Source organism: Eptatretus burgeri, chromosome 16, assembly GCF_056783735.1.
Source record: "Eptatretus burgeri isolate ZD-2024b chromosome 16, Ebu_testis_v1, whole genome shotgun sequence".
Classification (NCBI taxonomy): Eukaryota; Metazoa; Chordata; class Myxini; order Myxiniformes; family Myxinidae; genus Eptatretus; species Eptatretus burgeri.
Genome location: NC_140976.1, coordinates 62,887,201 through 62,912,814, shown reverse-complemented (window position 1 = coordinate 62,912,814; position 25,614 = coordinate 62,887,201). Strand labels below are relative to the sequence as shown.

At 44.7% G+C, this 25,614-nt stretch overlaps 1 protein-coding gene across 5 annotated transcripts in view; it reads right to left on the bottom strand.

Moving 5' to 3' along the window:
• The window catches only part of LOC147011191 (glycine receptor subunit alphaZ1-like), a 151,540-nt gene that overhangs the window by 65,817 nt on the left and 60,109 nt on the right, over nucleotides 1-25,614 (bottom strand). For 4 of the 5 annotated variants that reach the window (XM_085860399.1, XM_085860400.1, XM_085860398.1 and 1 more), the window contains one exon: nucleotides 782-849. In XM_085860399.1, coding sequence (XP_085716525.1) covers nucleotides 782-849 — 68 coding nt within the window. Of the gene's footprint in view, nucleotides 1-781; nucleotides 850-9,859; nucleotides 11,240-25,614 lie in introns of those variants that run through there. The other variant, XM_085860402.1, reaches the window with a different exon arrangement.

The following is a 25,614-nucleotide window of genomic DNA, read 5'->3' as shown; positions in this document are numbered from 1 at the left end:
GAAACTCTTGCATGGTTTCGTGTGTGACCCAATTGTGAATTTTCTTATCATATGAATACTCATAAACTACTGTATAAACACAATGAGATTCAACCAACCATCTATACTCACATGGCCGTTCATTCAAACCAACGGGATTACATAACGCTGGGTAAGGATTTAAGGTTTTGTGATCCCAGGTGATAATTTCCTGTTACCTTTTCAATAGACACCTGTCATCCCAATTTGTATGAATCTGTAAACCCCTTCATCTTCAAACCACATGAAACAAAGACTTTGTTGGACATTTGAACCTTTCTTTCTACGTTCCTTCAAAGATGCAGGGCAAGGGCATAAGGTGAAATCAATGTACTTTGTACATCAATTGTGAGGACAAGAGACGATGAATGGACCAATCAACACGCTGATAGAAACTGAACCTGGGATACCAGAAGTGAGCGTTCACATAGGGAATGGTAATGTAAGTGGGAGGGGGTTATGATGAGTTTAGCACAAAGTCACATTTTTAAATAGGATTTCTCTGGAAAAAGAATGAATTAAAAAATGAAGAATCATGATGTCCCCCTAACATACATTTCTCTTTTAAAGCAAATAAACATCAGCATTCCAAGGTCAATGAGGCACATTTAAACCAGGAGCAACATTATATCGGTGTCATATGAGGCTAACACATTGGCCAAGCAAACTACAGCATCCCCAAAGAGCTCCCGAGAACAAATCAGAGCAGGTGCGGGTGGCCCCAGAAAAATAAGGACTCATGAGGAGACCGGAAAAAGCTCACCATGGTCGTTTCTGCAATGGAGCCGAAGCTGTTGATGAAGATGTTGCAGGTAACGTTAACCGGAGGGCCTTGGGATAGAAAAAACAATGTCTGGGGTGATCATAAGGCACTGAGTAAATAAGCAAGCACATCCAATTAGGTTGTGGACAACAAAGATCACGTGGCATCTTTCAAACAACAAGGACATTGTGTGTTGGTGTCCAGATGAAGTTTACCTGAATATTTAGCAATTCTTCTCAAAGGGTGTGTGTGTGCGTGCGTGCGTAAGACGAGCTGCTGAGCATTTGAGGATCACCCAAGACTTTCATCTGTTTAAACTACTGCACCGGTGGGAAAACCAGGGATCTCCACAACATGTGATTTTCTAGGACAATGAACGGACATTTTAAGACAATAAGACAATGGGGGAGGGGGGCACAGCAGAGTTGAAGGACAAATCAATGAGGACAATGAGGACACTGTCTGGAGCATCATCACTGAAAATCTCGAATTACGCAAGGTGTGTGCAAAGATGGTCCCCAAGCTGTTGTCCGAGGACCAGAAACAGCAAAGAGTCACTGTTTGTCAAGACATTATCGAGCCCCTCGAGGACACTCCAGACCTGCCCGGGGAGTCATTACTGGGGATGAATCGTGGATATTCGAATACGATCCTGAGACCAAACGGCAGAGTCGTCATTGAAAAAGTCCGGCATCACCAAGACCAAAGAAAGCAAGGATGTCAAAGTCGAAGGTCAAGGTGATGCTCATCGCGTTTTTTGACATCAAGGGCATCGTCCACTTCGAGTTTCTACCACAGGGTCAAACAGTGAATCAATACGTGTGCAAAGAGATCCTCCAGCGCCTCATGAGTTCAGTGGGGGAAAAGAGGAGGGATCTGTGGGAGACAACGCCTGGGTGCTCCACCATGACAACGCCCCTGCTCACAGTGCCCTGAGCATCGGACAGTTTCTGGCAGAGAGGAATGTGCCAACTCTGGAGCAACCCCCGTATTCACCAGACTTGGCCCCTTGTGATTTTTTCCTCTTCCCCAAGCTCAAGGGGGTGATCAAAGGGACCTGATTTCCTGATGTGGAGGCCATCAAAAGGGCCGTGACGATGGAACTTCGGAGGATTTCAGAAGAAGCCTTCCGGGGGTGCAACGAAGCGTGGAAGAAGAGGATGGACAAGTGTGTGAAACTGGAGGGAAACTATTTTGAAGGGGACAAGCTGTGATTTCAATATATTTTTTGGAACAAAATTTCTGTGAAGTCAGTCCCCTTACTTTTTAGATGGACCTCGTATGCTGGAGGTTGAGGTTCCACAGTTTTTGCATTTGCTGCGTCTGAGGCAAACAGCGGAGGTGTTTACGTTGTCTGTCATTTTATTTGCAAAGCCATTCAAAGCGTGTAACTGTTTGATGTATGTGGCGGAGGCTTTGTGTGTGTGTGTCCCAGTTTCAAGGCATCGTCAAAAGTAAAGGTCTTATGTTTTGTTAAAAGCTCCTTCTGGAAGAAAGGAATTGGGGTACTTGCAATTATTTATTCCAACAAGCATTCATCATCTTCTTGTTTGGAGCTGAAATCACATTTCTGGGAGAGAAGTTTTCACCAATGACTCGCCAGTATTCTGGCTGTAGTTATGAAGCTCCAGTTGGCAGATCCTGAAGTTGTCCAGGTCAGGTCAGGAATGGGAGCATGTGCTAGAAAAGCGCGTCGCTGAGTCCACTTTCCAGCGGTACTCCAGGGGCCTCCATCTGGCCATCCCCGAGGCAGATGCCAGGCCCATCCCCATCTCCTTGAGATGCCGGTCAACCTGCTGCAACCACGAGGCACGTGGTCGGCCCTTTGGCCTCCTCCACTCACGAGACTCCCTCGCTGAGAGAATCTGGTGAGCAGGATCGGCATCAGGAATACGAGCCACATGTCTATACAGCCGCAACTGATGCTCACAGACTATGCAGGTAACAAATCTCATCCGAGTCTCTCTCAGCAACCACTCGTTGGACACAAATTCCGACCAGCGATAGCCAAGGATTCTCCGAAGAGACCTGGTACCAAAGGAATTAAGTCTCCATCTCAGATCCTTGGTCAGAGTCCAAGTCTCGCATCCATAGAACAAGACTGGAAGCAACAAGGACCTGAAGACTCGGACTTTCATCCTCCCGCACAGGTACCGGCAGAGCCACACCCCATGATCCAGTGAATCCATGACTCCCCAGGCTCGACCCAGACGTCTATTGACCTCTGACTCACAGGCAGCAGAGACATGAATATCATTGCCAAGGTAAGCGAATCTCTCCACGACCTCAACATCCTCACCACAAACAGACACAGACAGGACAGCAGCATCCAAGATGTCATTGAAAACCTGGATCTTTGTTTTGACCCAAGAAACCCGTAATCCCAGCAGCTCCGACTCTTCAATCAGCACCTCGAGGGCCCCCAAAAGGATATCAAAAGTCTCCGCAAAGATGACTGCATCATCTGCGAAATCAAGGTCAGAGATCTGGACATTCCCAAACGATACACCGCAGCTTGATCTTTCCAACATCCTCCCTAGAATCCAGTCCATACAAGTGCTGAAAAGTGTGGGGGCCAGTACACACCCCTGACGAACTCCAGTAACAACTGGAAATAAGCAGAGATGGTACAACCACATTTCACAGCACTCTCAGTACCAGAGTAGAGTTCAGACATCAGATCGATCAGTTTTGGTGGCACCCCACGAAGACCAAGAATCCTCCAGAGGGAATCCCGATTCACTGAATCGAACGCTTTGCAGAGATCAACATAGGCTGCAAGCAGCCCCTGCCGAAACTCTCGTCTGCGTTCGGTGAGGACACGAAGTGCAAGGATACGGTCAATCGTTGACCTCTTTGGTGTAAAGCCTGACTGCTCTGGACACTGGTGCTCAAGCAGATGGTGGCGAACCCTATCGAGAATTATCCGAGCAAAGACCTTGCCTAGCAATGAGAGCAGCGTCACCCCTCGGTAGTTGTTGCAGTCTTGGCGATCACCCTTCCCTTTCCAGAGAGGGACAACAAGGCCCCTCTTCCAATAAGTTGGAATGATGCCTGTCTTGCAGACAGAGCACAAAACTGCGTGCAAGGACACGAGTGCAGTATTTCCACCAGCTTTGAGAAGTTCAGCATGGATGCCACAGATACCTGGAGCTTTACCCCGTTTCAACCGGTTCACCACAGCCCGTGTTTCCACAAGTCAAGGTGGACCACAATTGATTGGAGGGTCAGCAACAGGGATTGTAACACCCTTGACATCCAACTCGACAGCTGGGGGGATCAGCCTGGTACAGCTGCTCAAAGTAACCGGCCCAGCGGGCCTTCACTTCAGACTCCTCTGTTAAGAGCCTACCACTCTCTGCTCGAACTGCAGTGCACCGAGGGATGGGCTTGGATGAACGCAATGCGCGAATTCCCCTGAAAGCGGGACGAGAATCACCTGTCCACAGGTGATGCTCGACCCCCTCACGGATTCCTCACACATAGGCCTCCTTGTCCACCCTTAGTGCACGTACAGTTTTACGCCTCAGCTCCGTGAACAGCTCAGCTCTGCCATTCCGCCTGGCCCTGCGACTCTGGTCAATGGTAACCAGTGTCCCTTGAGAGACAAAATTCTTCTTTGCCCTGGGTGAGCTCCAAGGCATCCACCGGCAACATCAAGGACGGTGGTCTTGAGAGCACTCCACAACTCTTCAGGACCCGCCAAAGCACCCAGACCCCGTAAATGTCCATTCATCCTGTTCACAAACTCCTCAGGTACCCTCTCATCCTTAAGCTTGCCAACATCCAGCCTAGGCTGGGATGGTACCATTCTCCCGGATTTAAGGTGCAGCTTTTGAGTTGCTACAACAAGCCGGTGGTCAGTAGTGAGGAACTGAGCACGCCGGTAGACCCTGCAGTTCTGGATCATCTTCCAGCGACCGTCAACGAGGACATGGTCAATCTCTTTTGCCACACCGCCAGCGTTGGAATACCAAGTCCAGCGATGAGCTTGTGGGTGCTGAAACCATGAACCACTGACCCATGGGGACCAACACACGTCTCCTAACCATCCCTATCAGTTCCAGTCGATGCATTGAAATCCCCCAAGACTAGAAGTGTATCTCGTCTGGGGTACTGATCATCCACAGACTCGAGCGTGGCGTAGAATGTGTCCTTCACGGTGAGATCACTCGCCTCAGTCGGAGCATAAACAGAGACCAGGGAAATGACACCTAAGGAGTGACGAATCCTTAGTCTCATAATACGCTCTTTGACCGGTGTTACCTCAATTATCATTAGGGTCAACTTATTGGACACAGCTACAGCAACTCCTTGAGTATGGTAACCATCAGAGTGACCAGACCAATAGTAGGTGTAACCACCCACCATGATCTCGCCGCAATCCGGTCTCCGAACCTCAGAGAGAGCTGCAATACCGATGTCCAAACGCTTGAGCTCAGATGATAACAGAGACAGGTGATCATCCTCTCTTCGGGATAGGACATTCCAGGCACCCACCCGAAGGGACCGCCTCAGGTTAACCCAAGGAGACCGCCGTCTGGTGAACGACACCTCAGCACCATTCCGACACACTCTCCCGCAATCTGACCCAGGAATGTTACCCCGTGGTTTCCTTCCTATCATCAAAGATTGGTGGTCCCAAAGGCTTTGCGCCAATCTCATCATCCGGTGAGCTGCCCTGCGAAGGGAAGCTGCACAGGAAGTTGTCCAAGAGCTCAATTTGTTTCACGAAGCAATTGAAAATGTGCGTATGTTGCTACCATTGTTTGTCTGTTAACGTCCATGTGTTGTACTGTTTGAGGCCTTCCTCTCCTGCTTGAAGTAGGATCAGTGGCACCTGGTTGCTCTCCGTAATGGCTCTACATTGAAAATACAGCTCCAATTGCTGCCTACACATCTTGAAAGCTGCCAATAAGTTTGGTGCTGTCCAGTCCATGCATGCAATTCCACCAGGTTCACCATTGTAAACAACGGCTGCAACAATGAGGAGATGAAAAGAGGCACAAGAAACACCGGCTTGTTACCTTGATGCACTCCAAGGCGTGCTGGATAACCACTGCGACCATTGTAATGGTCTGATGTTAATGAAAGAGGTAATATTCGAAGTAGTCCGAGTGAGAGATGCTGATGGAGTCGTCTCTGTTTGTTGGATGGTACAACATACAGACAAAGAGCAGGTGAGAGTGAAGGGGAAGTCGCAGCCAAAGGTTCTCTTGGGGGTTGGGAGGTGTATGTATGATCAGTACAAGAGCAGTGAGAAATTGAGTTATTGATGTAAAGTGAAACTCCACTGGGGGAGTTTCGGCATATGAAATCTGAGGAGAAACACTGAGGAGTCAGGGATGTCCTGTGGAAGGAAGGATTCTGTTAAACAGATGATGTCTGGTTTATCAGCCGTGTCCTGGATTGAGAGATCTGTGAGCTGAGAATGAAGACCTCGAATGTTTGAGGTTCACATTGTTAGGGACGGTGGGAGGCTTTGTGGGGGCAGAGTGTGGGGAGGTTTTGAAGGTGTGGGGTGAGCAGGAAGGTTTAAGTGGTTAGGGTGAGGAGGAAGCATTGAGAGGGTGGGGAGAGGTGGGATGTAGAAAGGTGGGACATGAAGGTTTGAGGGATGCTGATTCCAAATTCCCAAATGGAGATAAAGATCATGGGATGGGTGGAAAGAATTTTTGTTGAAAGCACAGATAAAGGAGGTGCTGCTGTAGGTGTGGGAGGACAGTTGGTAGACCAAGCACTTAGCTGACCCACAGTTTTGTAAAAAAAAAAAAATTTGTGAAGAACAACACGTGGAACACTCCTGATGGAGAAATAAGGAAAGCGAAGCATTTAGAAAAGAAAATTCATGCTTTTAAGGGAAGAATAAAGAAGTGTTTATATTCAATGATGATTCAGTTTGGAGATATTGAGAAAAAGGGGGTTTTCGTAAAATCCGATTCGGAAAACTTCGCTTAAATGAGGTGGAAGCGGTCGCTCCAGATTTGACCAACACATGGAACAATCCCCAAAGAGGATGAATACCTATCCCCCGAATGCTTACCTTACTCGACCACAGCAAGCTTCACGCAGTGACAGACAAAGAGAAGGAAGGGATGGTGGGGAAATCAAAAGAAGGATGAAATGGAAGCAAGGGCAGATGAAATAAATTGCGATAAAAGGATCAGAGATTAAACACCGAGTCCTCCAGGCATTCATCCCTGGCACCTCGACTCGTCTGACCGATTGGAATTCCGTGTGGTCTTCTCGCCACAGGCAGGCATGCAGGCAGCAGGGTCTCTGAAGCAATGAGTGAACGAACTTCCCTCTCTCTGATTCTCAATGGACTTTCATCAGATTCCCACTACCTACATAACTCCACCCAACTCAATTAAACTCAACTTATTGTCGTTCTTCACGTCATCAAGTCGCTAACAAACTCCAGCACAGACGACCTCGTCAGAGCCTCTCCATCCAAAACGACAACACTCTCTTTCTTCGCTCTCTCCACTCATGTGCTGCACATGCTAATGCTATTATAACATCAATCAGATGTATTATAACTCTGAGCAGCGTGAATCCCTCTGATGGCAGAAAAGGGTTGTGCAAGTGTGTTCCCACAGTGATTGGAGATGGAGAGTTTGGGGGTGGCCGGGGGGTAAATACGTATTAGGTAGGTAGGGAAAGGGGGATAACAACGACCTGTGGATTGCTTGCACGCTTTCTCAGATTGCTTTACCATGAGAACCAGCACAATGAAAAACAAGACTCGTTTCCACATTTTTAAACCTGAGCAATTTTTGGCAGTTGCGCTGTATTGTATGGCCTAAAATTGTATTGAATAGAACTGCATGGACCATGTTGAAGGATGCCTTCATTCTGCAGTGGACAAGATGGGCTAGTCAATGAAGTCAAATCCAAGCAATTCGAAAATGCACAAAAAAAAAAAACATGAAAAATGTGAAAACATCTCAAAATGCAAAGCTCGTCCGCATCTGCTTTACACTCGAAGTAAACTTGACAACAACAACAGCGAAAAAAAACATTGTACATTTTATTACTTTGTTTTCTCCATCTTATCATAAAGGTTTGTTGAAAATTTGATGGCAAAAGCTCGAATGGTAAACATGTTATAACCTGGACACACACACACACACACACACACACACACACACACACACACACACACACACACACACACACACACACACATACACACACACACACACACACACACACACACACACACACACACACACACACACACACACACACACACACACACACACACACACATTTATATTCTGTATGCAGAATAGAAATTAATATGCAAAGGTCCACATGGAGTCCTGCACAAACTCAAACAAGGAAAAGAGGTAATTTGGCCCATCATTGCCGTGGTGCACTCCCAGGTTAATTTTTGTTACAACTTGAACCATCAATCTTCTTGATGGTGATCAGGTGACCCAACTTGTATCATATATATATATATATATATATATATATATATATATATATATATATATATATATATATATATATATACATATATATGATTGACCCCTCCCACACTCCTCGAGCCCAAGTTGCTGCATAAAGCAAACCAAGAAGACTTACACAAGGTAAGTGCTAATGCTGTTTCGAACCCTTCCCAGAGTTCCTCAACAACTATAAAGACATTCACACATAGTACACACATGATAATGCCAATGCTATACACCCCTTCAGCTACCAGACCGGTTTCATCACTTATTGGTAAATCATCAGCGATAGTGTAGACAGCAATGCATACCAATGAGGCTCCCATGCATGTACCACGTGCAAACGTCAAAAGCAGTCAATATATAAATAAAGAAAGACGCACCCACATATCTCTCCTGTGAGTGGAGGGAAGAGCCAATCAGCTCTCACCTAATCAATTACACCCAGGTGGCTGGGATTATCTAAATGATTGACCCCTCCCACACTCCTCCAGGCCAAGTTGCTGCATAAAGCAACCCAAGAAGACTTACACAAGGTAAGTGCTAATGCTATTTTAAACCCTTCCCAGAGTTTCTCAACAACTATAAAGACGTTCACACATGCTACACACATGAGAATCCCTGACAGCGTGGGACAATGGTATTACTAAAGATCCACTGTGTCTTTCCCAAAGTTTTGGCAAGTTTTTATGAGCATGCTGAAAAAAAAGTTCCAAATTCCTACCACAATTTATGTATGCATTGCTGTCTACGCTATTGCTGATGATTCGCCAATAAATGATGAAACTGGTCCGGTAGCTGAGGGGGTTTATAGCATTGGGATTCTCATGTGTGTACTGTGTGTGAACGTCTTTCTATATGTATACAGTATATGTATATATACACATCCATACACACACACACACACACTACAATTAAAATGGCCCAATTATTCACCCCTTCTCCATGGGATACCGGTCAAGGGGGAAGTTTGGTCCATGTATGTTTGAAATGTCTGGCCAGAAGTGACTGATTGTAGTTGGAATTTGAAAAAAAAAATTTCAGCATGCCAGTAAAAACTTTCCTCAACTTTGGGAAAGACACAGTGGATCTTTAGTGCTGCCATTGTCCCACGCCGTCAGGGCATCCAAACAGTGAAAAGCATGTTGAAATAATTTGGGTGTAATTTTTGTTTGAATTCATGACATGAGAGGTCATCTCCATACTACGTTTACAAAATGCTGACTTTTAATTCCCCCCACATAGTATGTTCAGTACATTTCTGTCCCAATCTCGCCCTTCTTCCCCTCTTTCCACAGCCTGCTTTAACATTCCTGCTTCATCTCTACTGGCCTTGCTCTTATGCCTTATTCCGTTTCTCATTCTATATTTTTTTCTCAAGTCTGTTTTCTAAGTATATGTACCTCACCCTATATTATTTAGATGCTGTCCTTGTCAATAAATATGTATGGAATGAGAATGCACTAAAATATACTTTCTTACAGTCATGGCAGTGGTTACGCATGATGGAGAGCACATGAACCCATCAAGATTCAGAGATCGAGAGACAGAGACCTAGAGAGAGACAGACAGAGACAGAGACAGAGACAGATAAAGAATGAGAATGTTCTCACAGCACCGTGGAATGGTATGGATCATCGTCTGTGATGGTACAGAGGCAGTGGAGCGATGAGAGAGGAGGGTAGAAACAAGACGAGTGGTGTTCTGGGCAGTGGGATGGAAGCAGAAAACAACATCAATGGCAAGTCTGTTGGCCACAGCAACAAAATGCTCAACACATCATTGAATGCTCATTCAAAAGTTTTGATATTTTGTCCGAGAACAGTGACGTAGCGAAATGAAACGATGGTGAAAGGCAATGCATAAATAACAACAAAATGTAGACGAGTGCGTGAAATAAATGTAATCTGTGCATTCTGTCCCGAGACATCCAAAGAGAGTGTAAATAATAAAATAAATAAAAACGAAGTGAAGCAGCTAAATAAGAGAATTAACACTGAAGTGCGACAATGTATCCAATAAAAAAATATAAAGGGATCAGCAGGTGCACAATTACCTTGACGAAGAGATGAAGGAAGAAAATATCACAGAAATTAAAAAAATAAAAACACAGAAAGGGCAACGAGGAGGTGAAGATGTGGATGCCGGTGAGTGGTGGGAGAGGCAAAGTTGAGGAGGTGAGGTTGAACGTGAGAATATGAAATGGTCCTGACAGTGCATGAAGCACGGTGCTCTTTAAAGGTCAGAGAACAGAGGCGTGGAGTTGAAATACAGAGGGGAGCACTGGCAAGGAGAGTGTCGGCGCGAAATAGCAGGAGAGGAAGAAATCTAATAAAGTCTCTGAATTCCAACAACCGTTTCCTTTGCTGATACCTCAAAAGGTGATATATCTTATGGGCTGCGACCATAGCTTCGAGGTATGTGTAATCACCTTTGACTTGGCTTACCTGGGTCTGAATCTCGACCCAGATACAAACCGTCAGCCTGGTGTTTCACATGCGGAGCGAGGCATGAATGTGTGCGTGCCGTCCATCGGATGGGCGTTAAGCCGGAGGACCTATCTGCCAGCAATGGGTGTTGGTGGACGTTAAAGATCTTGCCATGTGTTATCGCCGGCATCCTGAACAAATTCAGAATTCCTGCCCAAATCACCTTCGGTCGAACGTCAGGCCTGGCCAGCCGATTCGTGAAAACAAGGAGCAAAAACCATTCCGTGGCCAATCCCACAAGATGGTGGGAATAACTTACTGCTGCCATTAAATGAAGTTGTGTAAAATTGTGACAAGTGAGATATTTGCCAAACCTTCTGAAGACAAAGTAAGCACACCCTCAAAGCTAATATTAAAGATCAAATACTGAAGGTTCGGGACAAAAGGAAGTTTTGTAAAAGTTCATACAATCCAAAGAATTTGAACAGGAGGAATTTTTCACTCTTGATATTTCTAAGATTTCTTTTCTTTCTTCTTTCAAGGCTCAAAGGCAAGATCGATGCTGCTAGAGCAGCCTCAAGGCAAGGATTACAATCTGGGGGGGGGGGGGGGTTAGTCAAGGGGCAGGAATTTGGAATTTGTTCAGGGTGCTGGTGAGAGGTCACCTACTCTTCAGGAAGAACACCGTGGCATGTTGAACCTCCTCTAACCATTACCAGTAGACGGGACACCCAGTTTTACGTCCATCTGAGAGATGCCACACACATCGATGAATCGTCCCACCTGTGAAACACCAGGGTGACCGTTTACAGCCACACGGCTGAGAGGTAACTGTGCATACCTCGAGGCTATCTCCTGTCAACCTGAGATGTTTTTTGACAAAACAGTTGCTTGTACTCAAATAAATGAAACTGGTGAAAGGAGCAACGCCATAATGGGTAGATTTTCAGAAAGAAACCCTCATGTTCTAGAATATTTTCAGTTTTTATTCAATTGAGAGGTCGTCCACCTGTTTGTTCTCATTCCACTGATATTTTTCTCTCTTGCATGCTTGTTCTCTCTCCCTCTCCCACCCCATCAAACTACGTTCTTCCTTTCTTGTTCCCTCTCCCTCTCTTTTTTTTTAATCCTCCCCATTCATTATATTTCAGTTTAATTTATGAACGCACCTTGATTTACCATGACAGCTTTTCACGCCCTGGTTGTGAAATGCTCTCTTGATATAAGAATCGAGTCAAACTGGCTCCATCAAAATAATAATTTAATGCCAATGTCACCTTCGGTGGAGAGCAACAGCAACAAGAAACCAGATAAAAGCACGTCATACATACATCAAGAATAAAAGGTATGGATGGATGCCTTTTTAAAGGCTTATGACTTCACTCTACAGTAGCTCTTCAGTGTATTGTTTTGTACACATTTGATGGGGGCGGCGATTGTTTTTCCCATGCCATCCCCGCGTATGGAGTACCACCACCGTACTCCGTGATACTTAAGGTGAAATAATGCACTGCCGGACTCAAGTGCGAGATCTGTGAAGGGAAGTGATTCAAACTAAACAAAAAAAAATTAATAAACTGGAAAACATTTTGAAGACAAAAGCAAAACGCATCGAATTAAACCACAACAAAAGACAAAATTTACCAAGAAACAAGATGATTCCAAGCTCAAAGGCAAAGTATAATTGTACAAAGCATAGTTATTTACTACGGAATATGACGCACAACTACAGGGGCATCAACTAATTCATGGAAACATTTCAATCATAAACAATTATTTACGTTAACCGTGTCTTTTTGCTTGTTCCAGGTGATGTTGAGGATTAAGCTTTGGAAAAGTGGACTGGACTATTACAACTGAAATTAGACAAACAGAGAGTGGAGCAGGGAGCCGCCATCGTGGAGCTTTAGTTTGCCAACAACTAGTCGATAACAATTCCTCAAAGACGGTTTGGGGCGATGCTTGGTTTGCGGACACGTCGCACAGGGAATTGATCGTTGCGCTATGTGAACGCACCTCGGAGGACCGGCAGATGTAAGAAGGTCAGGGCGAAAGAAAACAGTAAGAATGGAAGAAACAATTGAAAGAAGGCCCAAAGAGATCGATGAGAAAGCATTGTCTACAGCTCGGTGTGAACAGAGAAACGGTGCATACAACTGTGAAGAAGGATCTTAGCTCGTATCCATACAAAATGCAAGTGGTGCGACAGTTGAGACCGGCAGACGAACAGAGCCGACTGTAGACAAGGTGTGACACCATGGTATGATGAAGTACAAGTACAAAACTGTGGAATATGGGCCAGCACAGATCCTCAGCAAATCCATGGAAAACCTTGACACAGCTTGTAAGTGACAGTGTGGTGTGCGTCTCCGAACGTTCGATGTAGGTCCTCATTTATTTGAGAATGAACAGAGGGAGTGAGAGGGAGGATGGGAAGGGGGTGGGGGACTGTGACGGTGAAATGCTAAGATAATTTTTCATTCCTTAGTTACGTCGTCACAACCCAAACTTCAATGACATTTTCTTTCGACGGGATGGTAGTAACTTGTCACACAAGCAATGAAACAAGGCAAATGTTGCAAGGGGCATTTCCAAAATCGTGTTGTTTCAACATTTGGGGACATTCTGTGGCCACCCCGATCACGTGACCTTGCATCGCCAGATTTTCGCACGCGCGCGTGTGTGTGTGTGCGTGTGTGTGTGTGTGTGTGTGTGTGTGTGTGTGTGTGTGTGTGTGTGTGTGTGTGTGTGTGTGTGTGTGTGTGTGTGTGTGTGTGTGTGTGTGTGTGTGTGCGTGCGCGCATATTCTTGAACAGAGCATTGGAACTGCCGAAGCAGTTTTTCCTTGGATATTTGGCACATCTTGAACAGGTCACCACTCCAACAATTTCTTGGAGCACAGCTGTGCCACTGATGCTGTGCCCCTCTACCAGTACACTGGTACTCATTTCACCAACCTCAAGAGGATGACAGGCTGAGTCAACCCCACCTGGTGTCAATTCAGCATCCCAACAGGGCTTGAACTCAGGACCCGAGGATCCCAAGCCAGCCACCGTAACCACTATGCCTACTGCAAACTCAGGACCCTAGGATCCCAAGCCAGCCACCGTAACCACTATGCCTACCACAAACTCAGGACCCTAGGATCCCAAGCCAGCCACCGTAACCACTATGCCTACCTCAAACTCAGGACCCTAGGATCCCAAGCCAGCCAACGTAACCACTACGTCTACCTCAAACTCAGGACTCTAGGATCCCAAGCCAGCCAACATAACCACTACGCCTACCTCGAACTCAGGACCCTAGGATCCCAAGCCAGCCAACGTAACCATTTCGCCTACCTCAAACTCAGGACCCAAGGATTCCAACCCAGCCACCCTAAGCACTACGCCTACCTCAAACTCAGGACCCTAGGATCCCAAGCCAGCCACCGTAACCACTATGCCTACCACAAACTCAGGACCCTAGGATCCCAAGCCAGCCACCGTAACCACTATGCCTACCACAAACTCAGGACCCTAGGATCCCAAGCCAGCCACCGTAACCACTATGCCTACCTCAAACTCAGGACCCTAGGATCCCAAGCCAGCCAACATAACCACTACGCCTACCTCGAACTCAGGACCCTAGGATCCCAAGCCAGCCAACGTAACCATTTCGCCTACCTCAAACTCAGGACCCAAGGATTCCAACCCAGCCACCCTAACCACTACGCCTACCTCAAACTCAGGACCCTAGGATCCCAAGCCAGCCACCGTAACCACTACGCCTACCTCAAACTCAGGACCCTAGGATCCCAAGCCAGCCACCCTAACTACTACGCCTACCTCAAACTCAGGACTCTAGGATCCCAAGCCAGCCACCGTAACCACTACGCCTACCTCAAACTCAGGACCCTAGGATCCCAAGCCAGCCACCGTAACTACTACGCCTACACCAAGCATTAAAGTTAAGTGGAGATGCATTAAAGACAAAGGCATTGAAACTCTTTGGACGAAAGTAAAACACAGGATTCAGATCTGGATTTGTTAAGCATTGAAAGGAAAGAACATCTTCACTGGTACTCGACTTGGGAACACACCCGTTAAACACCTCAACAACTATCAAACTCCCTTCACCTCCTTCGTCTCAGCTATTTCACAAGACCTTTCCTGAGTAGACCATATTTTTCAAGTTGGCCGTGAAACCCACACGATGACTTGGAATGTGGAGAAAGGCCTTCGTCGAGACTTCTCAGCTCATCACAACCTTCAAGATCTTTACGTATGATGTAATAAAGTTTAGCTTTTTGTGTACATCGCTAATGCCTGCACTTCATGCCATGCTTTTTATATTATTATATTTTTCAGTGACAGCAATGTTTTCCAGATGCATACCATTCACACCTGCTTCGCAGCAGAATTTACACTTGGTTCTTACACTGCAAAGATTTTTTTTTTTAAATGGTGACCATGAGCTCCAGATGCGTTCCATCTAGTTGGTGGACGTTAACTATCCCACAGGTCATTCGTGAAGAGGAGGCGAGCTATCCCGCTCTAACATACAGGAATAGCCACGTCCTCCGCAGCCAAATGTTGCTACTCGCAGCCATGTGCTGCAAACGGAAGAACAACAATGAGTTCAAGATAAACTTATACGTCCATCTACTGTATATGCATATTATTCAAAGACTAGAATTATTATATTGTGCATAATACCTCCACCAGGCTGAACAGTTTACATTTTCGACCCACTTAAAAGTTGGATCTGAATCCGGACTTGAACCAAAATCGAATCTGCTTGTTGTCGTCACCGAACCAACTCGTCCAGCTAGTTTTGTCATAGCTCATCCATAACGTTTTGAGATATCATGCGAAATACAGTTTTTGGTCCTATCTCTCAGTGGTGAAGAATCTCTCTCAAAAATTGTCCTATCCAGATCTGGATCTTCACCAAAATAGAATTGATCCGTCCTTGTCCACATACCCAACCTGTCCACGAAGTTTCGTCGGAAAGGTGTTCTATGAACTCTCCAGTTGTACATAGGACGATGCAGAACTGATTCATTTTGGCGGACGGTACTACGGAATCCAACTCTTACTCCGAGACCCTAGGATCCCATTTTTGGTCTGTGAAGACCAAAAATATGATTGGATTCACATGCCAAACGTTCCAGACGAAAACCTGTTACTCCCTCATTGGAAACACGCTTGTGGCCTCTTGGTATTTTACCATTTTTCATCTAATCTTGCACGTTGTGGCGAGGAAGTTGACCTGAATCAACTTGCCTTTGCCTCATGGAAAGGACATCCAACTGAGGGTAATCTCAGTTCCTTCCATAAAACTTGGAACAAGTGGGTATCTACCCTCAGGAGAGCCAGAAAAAAAACATATTTCGAAGCTCAAGTCTGAACTTTCAAACCTCTCTCCCTCCTCCAAATCCTGGTGGCATCGAATCAAATCTGTTTCCGGTGTGTGTTCCCCCTCCACCCCCTCGATTACCTCAAATGGCCGCACTGATGATACCGCACGTGAAAAGGCTGAATGCCGAAACTCGGTGTTTGCATCAAAATGTTGTGTCCAAAACTCATCGCTTTCTGTACCCACCTTACCCAGTCGCACCCAACTGTCCCTGGACTCTGTGTCCGTTTCTTCTAACAAAGTGGAGAGATTGCTATCAAACCTCGACTCAGATTCTGCAATCGGTCCAGATGGCATCAGCCCACGTGTCCTAAAAACCTGCTCCTCTGCTCTTGCTCACCCTCTCTCTGTTCTATTCACCCTCTCATTTGCTCAAGGTCATTTGCAAGCTGCTTGGAAATCTGCTGAAATTACCGCTCTGCATAAAAATGCGCAAAAACAGATCCCTGCAACTACAGACCAATCAGCTTTCTCCTAATCATCAGCGAGGTTATGGAATCCATCATCACTTCAGACATTAAATCCTTCCTCTTCTCCAATGGCTTGATTTCTGATCATCAATTTGGTTTCAGACCAGGTCACTCTACCCTGGATATGGTGCTTTTGCTTTCCCAACAATGTATGGAGGTCCTCAATGCCACACATGAGATCAGAGCCATCTCTCTAGACATATCACGTGCTTTTGATACGGTCTGGCACCCCGCCATGCTCACCAAACTGTCTTCCTATGGTATCCAAGGCCATCTCCACTCATGGCTTGCAGACTTCATCTCCTGTCGCAGTCAATGTGTGGCCCTTAATGGAGTTCTCTCATTCCCTCTTCCTGTCCAGGCTGGAGTTCCCCAAGGTTGCGTTCTGGGCCCTGTTCTTTTTCTGCTTTTCATCAATGGTCTCTTCGACTCTTTGGAAAATCCTCTTTATCTCTTTACTGATGACTCCACCCTCTGCCGTACCATCTGTCATCCCTCAGACTGGCAAGCAGCAGCTTCTTGGCTCTCTGCAGATCTGGATAAAATCACAAACTGGTCCAACACATGGAACATGTCTTTCAATCCTGATAAAATCTCACACTCTCACAATTTCTCTCCGAAAGGACCATTTGGAACCCCCCCGCCCCCCATCTACTTTCTCAACAATCCAATGGAAGAAGTCCTTTCATTCAAGCTTCTGGGTCTCACTATCTGACATGATCTTTCCTGGGAAAGCCACATTTCAAACCTCACCTCCAAAGCCAGTCACTGACTGGGAATCCTCTGTCGTGCAAAGTCCTTCCTTTGCCCACCTGAGCTCCTGACCACTTACAAAGCTTTCATCCACAGCCTGATGGAGTACTGCTCTCCCCTCTGGGCTGGTGCTCCTGCCTCTCATCTTTCTTTGCTTCGTGCTGTGGAAACCAAGGCATTTCGGATCATTGGCATCTCTTGTGATGAGGTTGAGTCTTTGGGCCTCTTACTCTCTCACCGCAGGCAGGTTGGTGGTCTTTCTGTCTTACACCGTCTCCTCTCCGTTCTCGCCCCACCCCCCTGCTCTGCCTGCGATATCCCCCACCCCATATTTCTGCAGGGCGCTCAAGGTCCGCCACCAATCCGCTTCTGGTGAAACTACGAAAATCATGAATCACAACTCACCTTCACTCTCTCTTTCCTCTTTTTTCCCGCCTTTGAAATAAACTCCCACACTCTCGTCAATCTCATTCTTCCCTCCAGGTATTCAAAACAGCTGTTCACCACCACCTCTTATCTCCCCCCATCCAAAACCACAATCTTTTCTATCCCTGTTAATCCACCCCAAACCCACCTCCTTCAAATTCCCTGCCTTCCTTCCCAAAAGTTCCCTGTCGTGTAAGGTCCTGATAGTCCCTGTCATGTCCATCTTGTATTCCCCATGTTCCCCACCCATCCCTCTCCCTTCCACAGATCTCCTAATGTCTCTGTTCCCCACTGTTTTGTCCTTCCCTCTCCCGCCCCTCTTGTCTCCTGCCCCCCCCCATGTTGTGTGTTGTGTGTTCGCTATCTTACGAGCCTCGACAATGTATAGTCTGTTGTTTATATTCCACCCAAATTTACATGTGGCATTCTCTCAAGCAGGGCTATTACAGTGGAGGTTATGCAGGCACTTGCAATTATTTCTGACTATTTTGTCTTCAATGACTCGACCAGAGACCATAAAATCCATATCTTTATGAAGGTCTATGTTGAGGACCTCCAAGAATCTCATCACATTCATGAAAGAAAGCATCCATCATAATTTACCTTTCACAATGTGTATATGCATCAGTAGATGATAATTGGTTTCGGGTGTCATGGTCACTTGACAATTGCAATTCCATAGGGTTTCCTCATATCTCGTGGGATTGTGAATTGGACAGGTAACTGTGACGGGCCATGAAATGTCGGAGCTGTTTTGATCATAGTTTCTGTGAAGTCGGTGATAGCATGATAGGGGAGGGGAAAGTGTTATAAAGGATTGACTCAGAATGGGCTTGGGGGTGGGAACTGGTGGAGGTCAATCTTCGTTGACCAATCCCACAAGATGGACTGCACCATGACAGTGGTTTGCCATAAATATTCCACTGTTTCGATGAAGGAATGCCTGTTTGATTTTATGAGTGGGAGGAGGGTGGGAGGTGAGGACAGAGTTTGGGTTGGAGGGGGAGTGGGGTGGGGCAAAGATGGGATAGAGTTGGGAGAGGGAGGTTGAGGTTTTTTTTTGGGGGGGGTGAGGACTTTATGTGGTGGAGAGTGGAGTTGAGGAGCTGAAGAGTTGTGGTGGGGAGGGGGTTTAAGGCTTGCAATGGGGGAGGAGATTGACGTGTCAGGGTTGGTCGGGGGAGGTTGAGAATTTGGACTTGTGGTTGAGAGGGGGAGGTTGACGACTTGGATTGGGGTGGGGGGACGGGAGTTGAGGACTTGAAGTCATATTTTACATTGTGCAGATGTTCTGCAGGTCCTTGCTAGGCATTTTATATGGTGAATGTCAAGCAAGGAGGCAGCAAATGACATTTTAAAAAGTCTTTGGTGTGACTACTGCCAGGGTTTGAACCAACGACCTCCCAGACTCGGAGCACACGCTCAAACCATTACACCACCAAGTCTGGTTTAATAAGAAATAACACATCATGTCTGTTTGTTAGTTGCAAAAGCGAAGATTTTTCAAGTATATTGAAGTTAGTCGATTTGAAGTTATATTCAAGTTAGTCGATTTTGATATTCTGTCTGTTTGTCTGTTTGTCTGTTCGTTTGTCAATCGCCAACGGGTCACAATTTTAAACTGATCCTCACGAAACTTCACCACATGATGGTAGGGTTTGTCATAAGGAAGAATCCTATTGTTTTGGAGGTCAAAATGTCAAAAGGTCAACATTGACCAACGGTCAACAACTTTGGTGGGATTTCCAAAATCTTAAATTTTCATCCAATTGACTTGAAATGTGAAGAAGATTTATATTTCAGGTCACTGAATTCAACCAGCCAATTATTTTTGAGGTTCACATCGACCAAATCGTCAACATAGGCCCAAGGTCAACAACGAAGGTGGTATTTCTAAAATCCTCAATTTTCATCCCATTGACTTGAAATTTAAAGAGTATTTTCATCTCAGGTCACTCAATTCAACCACCCACTAGAACGGGCACTCAGTAGAGCGCATACCTTCACCAACGCTACATTTTGCCCCCCCCCCCAGAAACCGTTGATTGTGAGGGTATTTAATCCCATACCACATCTGCCATCTCATATGTGTTATGATGGCTTAAAAACATTAAATTTTCTGTGTGATATCGTATATCACAAGATTAGGCATTGAATTCACAACATTTTGGCATTGGTTGCGTGCAAATTGGATAAAAATCAACCGCACTACGGCAAAATGACGATTTTGACCTTTTCATGACCTCGACCTTGACCTTTGTACTCTTAATTTTGTAATTGGTATTAGAGTGTGGGGAACAGAACAGTCAACATTTTGGTGTTGGTTTCATGCAAATCGGATAAGAATTGACCGTGTGTTATGACTAAAACCGCACATGTTGTAATGTCGTGACCCCCCCTGACCTTTGACTCCCAACCGCGAATAAGGGTTATTACGTCATTGTGTCATGTCACATATCACAAGATGGGGGCATTGAATTCTGAACATTTTGGCATTAGTTGCATGCAAATTGGATACAAATTGACCGCGCTATGGTAAAAAGACGATTTTGACCTTTTCATGACCTTGACCTTTGACCCGGTCGCTCCCAAAATCTAATCAAATGGTCCTCGGATAATAACCAATCGTCCCACCAAATTTGCTTCGATTCAGTTCAATACTTTTGGAGTTATGCGAATAACAAACAAACAAACATATTCACAAATAACTAAATACACAGTGATCAAAACATTAGCTTCGCAACAAAGTTTGCGAAGGTAATTATTTCTGACGTCCCTATCTTGCAAAAGGTCATCATAGGCCGGATTTCGAAAATTGTTAATTTTCATCCGATTCACTTGAAATTTGAAGAGGAGTTACATATTTGGTCGTTGAATTCAACCACCAATTATTTTTGTGGTCAAATTTGTTTTATGGATTTTGCAAGTATGTACTCTGCACGACGTCATCTTCTTGACGACTCATCACGACGTCACGACGGAATCCTTCAGATTTCGGCAATTATGTTGGTCAGCTGTGTGTGTCATTGTGTGTCTGTCTGTTTGTTTGTGTGTTTGTATACCCTGTAGCAGCCACACTGTTTCAGCTATCATGACCAAACTGGGTACAGACGTCGGCCATGGTCCAACTTAGACAATTGTCGTTTTTGATGAATCTAGGTCAAGGTCAAGGTCACCGGAAAACCAAAATTCTTTTTTTCACAATAACGTCCACTAAAATGGTCGTATCGACTTCAAACCAAATCAAAAATGTGCATCTTCCAATTCTGCATCCAACCATATGTCTCATTGGGGTGTCACACCGACTCCCTTCTTAGCTGTCAGGGGTCGAATGTCAGGGGGGGGTCGGGTCAAAAATTTCAAATTGCGATAAAAACGCCATTTCAAGTCCGATTGACTTCCAAGTTATGATCATGACCAAACTAAGTACTGGAACTCATTAAACAGTTGCACTATCGACTTATAAGAACCAAATTGATTTCCAGATTTTTGTTTTTCCAGAGATCATGGAGCTATGACAAAGTTATTCCGGCAATTCCTTGCTCAACGAGCAATTTCATTTGTTTGTTTGTCTGTTTGTTAGTCCCAAGTCTGTCTATTTCTCATTGATCCACTGCCAGTAAGAGATTCATCATCTGTGTTGTCTTGCTTTGTGATTTTTACCTCCGCCACCGAAGGTGAAGGAAGTTATGTTTTCACCCCTTTCTTGTTTGCTTGTGTACAGAATATCTCAAAAACTTGTGGACGGATCTGGACGAAATTTTGTGGACAGGTTCGGTGTGTGACAAGGATGAACTGATTAGATTTTGGTGAAGATCCGGATCCGGATCCGACGACTAGAATTTTTAAAGTGATTCTTCAACCATTGAGAGATCGGGCTAAAAACGATATATATATATATATATATATATATATATATATATATATATATATATATATATATATATATATATATATATATATATATATTCTAGTTTTAATGGAAACACAAGCTGAATACTATTGAAGCATGAACACAAGAAATCCCGATCGCAGACAATGCTGTGAAAAGCAAAACCGATCAAAGTTCTATACATTGTGACTCACAGTGCCTCGGTAGCTAGGTTTGGTAACATAAACGTTTTCATCTGTTGTGAGAGCACCATCTCGATGCCAATGGATCAACGCTGCTTGTTTACGTCAATCCTTCAAGTCATCCTCGTCGCGATTCAATTATGATCCCGGATATGCATCCGTTTCGAACGACAACTGCCAGTTTGAAAATGAAGCATTAAAAAGGCTTGGATATTCGTGCAAAAAAAACGAGACTCTGCAATGAGAAAACCACGAAAGAAGAGAGTGCAATCTCCCAGAAATCTCCCATAAGATGAGAGAGTGCAATGTCCCATAAAAATTTTGGCCTGTTGCATCCTGATCCGATCAGTGAACGAGTACTAGCTCTTCCATGAGCCTCGACTATGGACTTTATACAAAAAACCCCCATTTAACACCACAATCTGCAGGTGGAACCTGCCACCAAATTTCATCAAGGATCTCACACAGAAACAGGAGTACCGTACATGTATATGCACATAACTGATTTGTTCTTGTCCCCCCGCCCCTCCGACAAGTTCGGAGAGAGTTCCGTCGGCCGACCGACCAATCATCCATCCATGTATTTTTGAGTGCGTTGTATTTCAAAAAAACTGTTGCTCATTTAGTTTTCATATTACAGATATCTATTCCTCATGACATTATCTCAACCTGATTATATCACGGCTGCGATTGGCAGAATTGTGTTGCCATCTCGGTAACTTGGCTTGTTTAAATGATATTTCAAAAAAAAAACGCTCAAGATTTAGTTTTCATATTACACAGATCTATTCCTCATACCACCCAAAAGGTGGGGGGACCGAGAGTATCAGCTCCTTATTTTATTCACGTCATTACACCTGTGAACAATGCAGGTTAAATTAATCTTCAACCGGGTACATGGATCGGAATGGCCGCGGTGCGTAATGTCAGTCACACAAGATGCTCTGTCCATTCCGGGCCGTTTGGACCGAGTTAATTAAGCAATCTCTCTGAGGATGTGGTCAAATTGCGACTTAGGATTTCAAAAGGAAACTGCCACTCAATCTCGAGAAGAAAAGTGTGGAATGCACTAACATGGAATATGCACCCCAAGATGAACTAATGGCCATTTAGACAATAATTTAAACTACGTGTTTTGTACTTTCATGAAAAGATTTCCCCCTTCTTCCCAAATAAATTTCCAAAGACTTCTCAAGTTGAATGTGAATGTACCCGTTCACATGAGATCTCTGATGCTGAACACAGTCAAGGCCAGGAGATACTTTGATGGGAGACCTCCATGGAAGACCGATGTTGTTGGTTGAGGCACCGCATGATTGTGAAATTGGTAACGTGTTCACATCTGACTTATCTGGTCAATGATATCTTCCCCTGTCAGGTCAAATCTCACTAAAACTACTGTTCTGGTAAAGCACGCCTGGCGTTGGTTTAATAGTTAGGGTGGCGGGCTTTGGATCCTGGGGTCCTGAGTTCAAATCCCGCTCAGCTGTTGAATTAATACCAGGTGGGGTTAACTCGGCCTGTCATCCTTCCGAGGTCGGCAAAATGAGTGCCAGCTTGCTGGTACACTGTGTCGGAGTGGCGACCCGTCCAGGATTGTGCCCAATCGCCAAGGAGACTACTTAAGTAGCTCTGCAGAGAGTATGGTCCCAATCTCCTCCTCCTCTCTGGTAAAGCAAATCCCATCCCCCAGAAGGGGACGTAAAGCCGGCTATCGTGTACGCATTGTCTTGATATCAATTGTACCCTTTGCCTCTGACCTATCTACCCTGGGTTTGAATCTCGACCCAGCCACAAACTGCCACCCTGGTGTTTTACAGGCAGGGTGATTCGTCAATGTGTGCACCATATATAGGATGGACGTTAAACTGAGTCTCCCATCTGCCGGCATTAGTTGACCATTAAATACCCCCAACAGCATCCTTCACGAAGAGGAGGCGAGTTATCGGAGGCACTGTGAACTAAATCCACATTCCTGGAATGTGGGTAGCACGTGGTCTATCCTTTGTGGAGGTTCCTTAATCAGGTTACACTGCTTGCTATCTTCATGTGTGGTGGTTGTTTGAACAGCAGCTTCTGCAGTATAAACTAATTAACAAGGTCGTTTCATGTTTCATGTGAACAGCTTTCTTTCGATATAAAAGGCAGCCAGCCTACACACACACACACACACACACACACACACACACACACACACACACACACACACACACACACACACACACACACACACACACACACACACACACACACACACACACACACACACACACACACACACACACACACACACACACACACACACACACACACACACACACACACTTCTGCCCTTGCTAATTATAAAAGAGATGTAGCTGTTACTTTCAATGAAATTAATAGTGAGAATCGGGTTGATCCAAAGATAGTAAGTAAACATGCGCAGAACCCCCAAGAAACGGCGGTGCTCAGGCCACCATAAAGTATATAGTGTATGTAAGATTAGGATTGGTGCCTGAAATGGCTCACAAAGCTTCTAAAAGCAGATGAAAATACTAGGAAAAGTGTCCGAGAGAAAGAGCTGTGCCTCTGCACACAAAAAAACTTGGAGAACTTTCACAGCCCGCTGAACGGGCAGCTGATCGAACTGCAGACTCCCGACCTTTATCTTCTGGGCCGTTTCATTTTGACGGTACAGCCTCGTGAGTGTGCCAAAGTCTGAAGCCTTGGCCGAGCATCAGGTGTGCGAATATCTTCTTTATTTGACATCCTACAGACGAAAATGAACACTTGTTTTACCCTGTGCGCGTTACACACCAGGTGCAGTGAATTTCACCTCCCCGTGCCTTAAATTTATTGTTATTTTAGAAAACACATCTGTACACCACCCTTGAAGCCCGGTTGTAAGTCACCGTCTACATTTCCAATAAAAGAGACCTAATTACTCTTTTATAGAAAAAGTTTTTCGAGTTTTCTTTATCCTGAAAAAATAGACTTTAGTGAACACACAGTCATGTTAAAAGATTGGCCCTTAAAACCCTACTAAAACCGTACTTATGAAAGAGGACAGATGAATACACAAACACACAGTGTTTTATACAGGTCGATTGTTTGTTTGGTTCCGGGGCCACAAGATAAATTATACTGGATTTTGTATATACAGTATATATATATATATATATATATATATATATATATATATATATATATATATATATATATATATATATATATACATATATATATATATATATATATATATATATATATATATATATATATATATATATACTATATACAGCATATTATTAACATGAAATGATAGGAACTCAACACCTCTCAGTCTCATCCATGGACATTTCTTGTGTTTCCTATATTTCCGTGAGTCCGATTTGCATTCAGAAACGCACCAATTACGGTTAACCATCCAAAAATTGCCACTCTTTCGTCTAAATGCTGAAAATTATGTTAAAGGGACTATTTCACTTACAAATTTCACACGAGCAACGGCAGGTTAAAAGTACCCAGTGAGCAGAACCGGGTCACTGAAAGCGCGCACACACAGCGCATGAGCGTAAGGCTTCGTTGGCATTCATACATCATTCTGAACATCGCGAATTACAGAGAAACCTCCTTACATTTACCTACAAACTCCACTCCATGATTTAGATTAATACAAATATAATGAGATAAAAATCAGTTTAACATCTGTGATTCAAAGATCTACATTCATGAAGGCAGACGTAGACTCACAACTTGAAGTCTTCTCTAAGAGGCAACAAAGTTCCACAAGTCAGTAAAATAAAGAACGTAAAACGGTATGAAAGGAAGAATAACAAAAG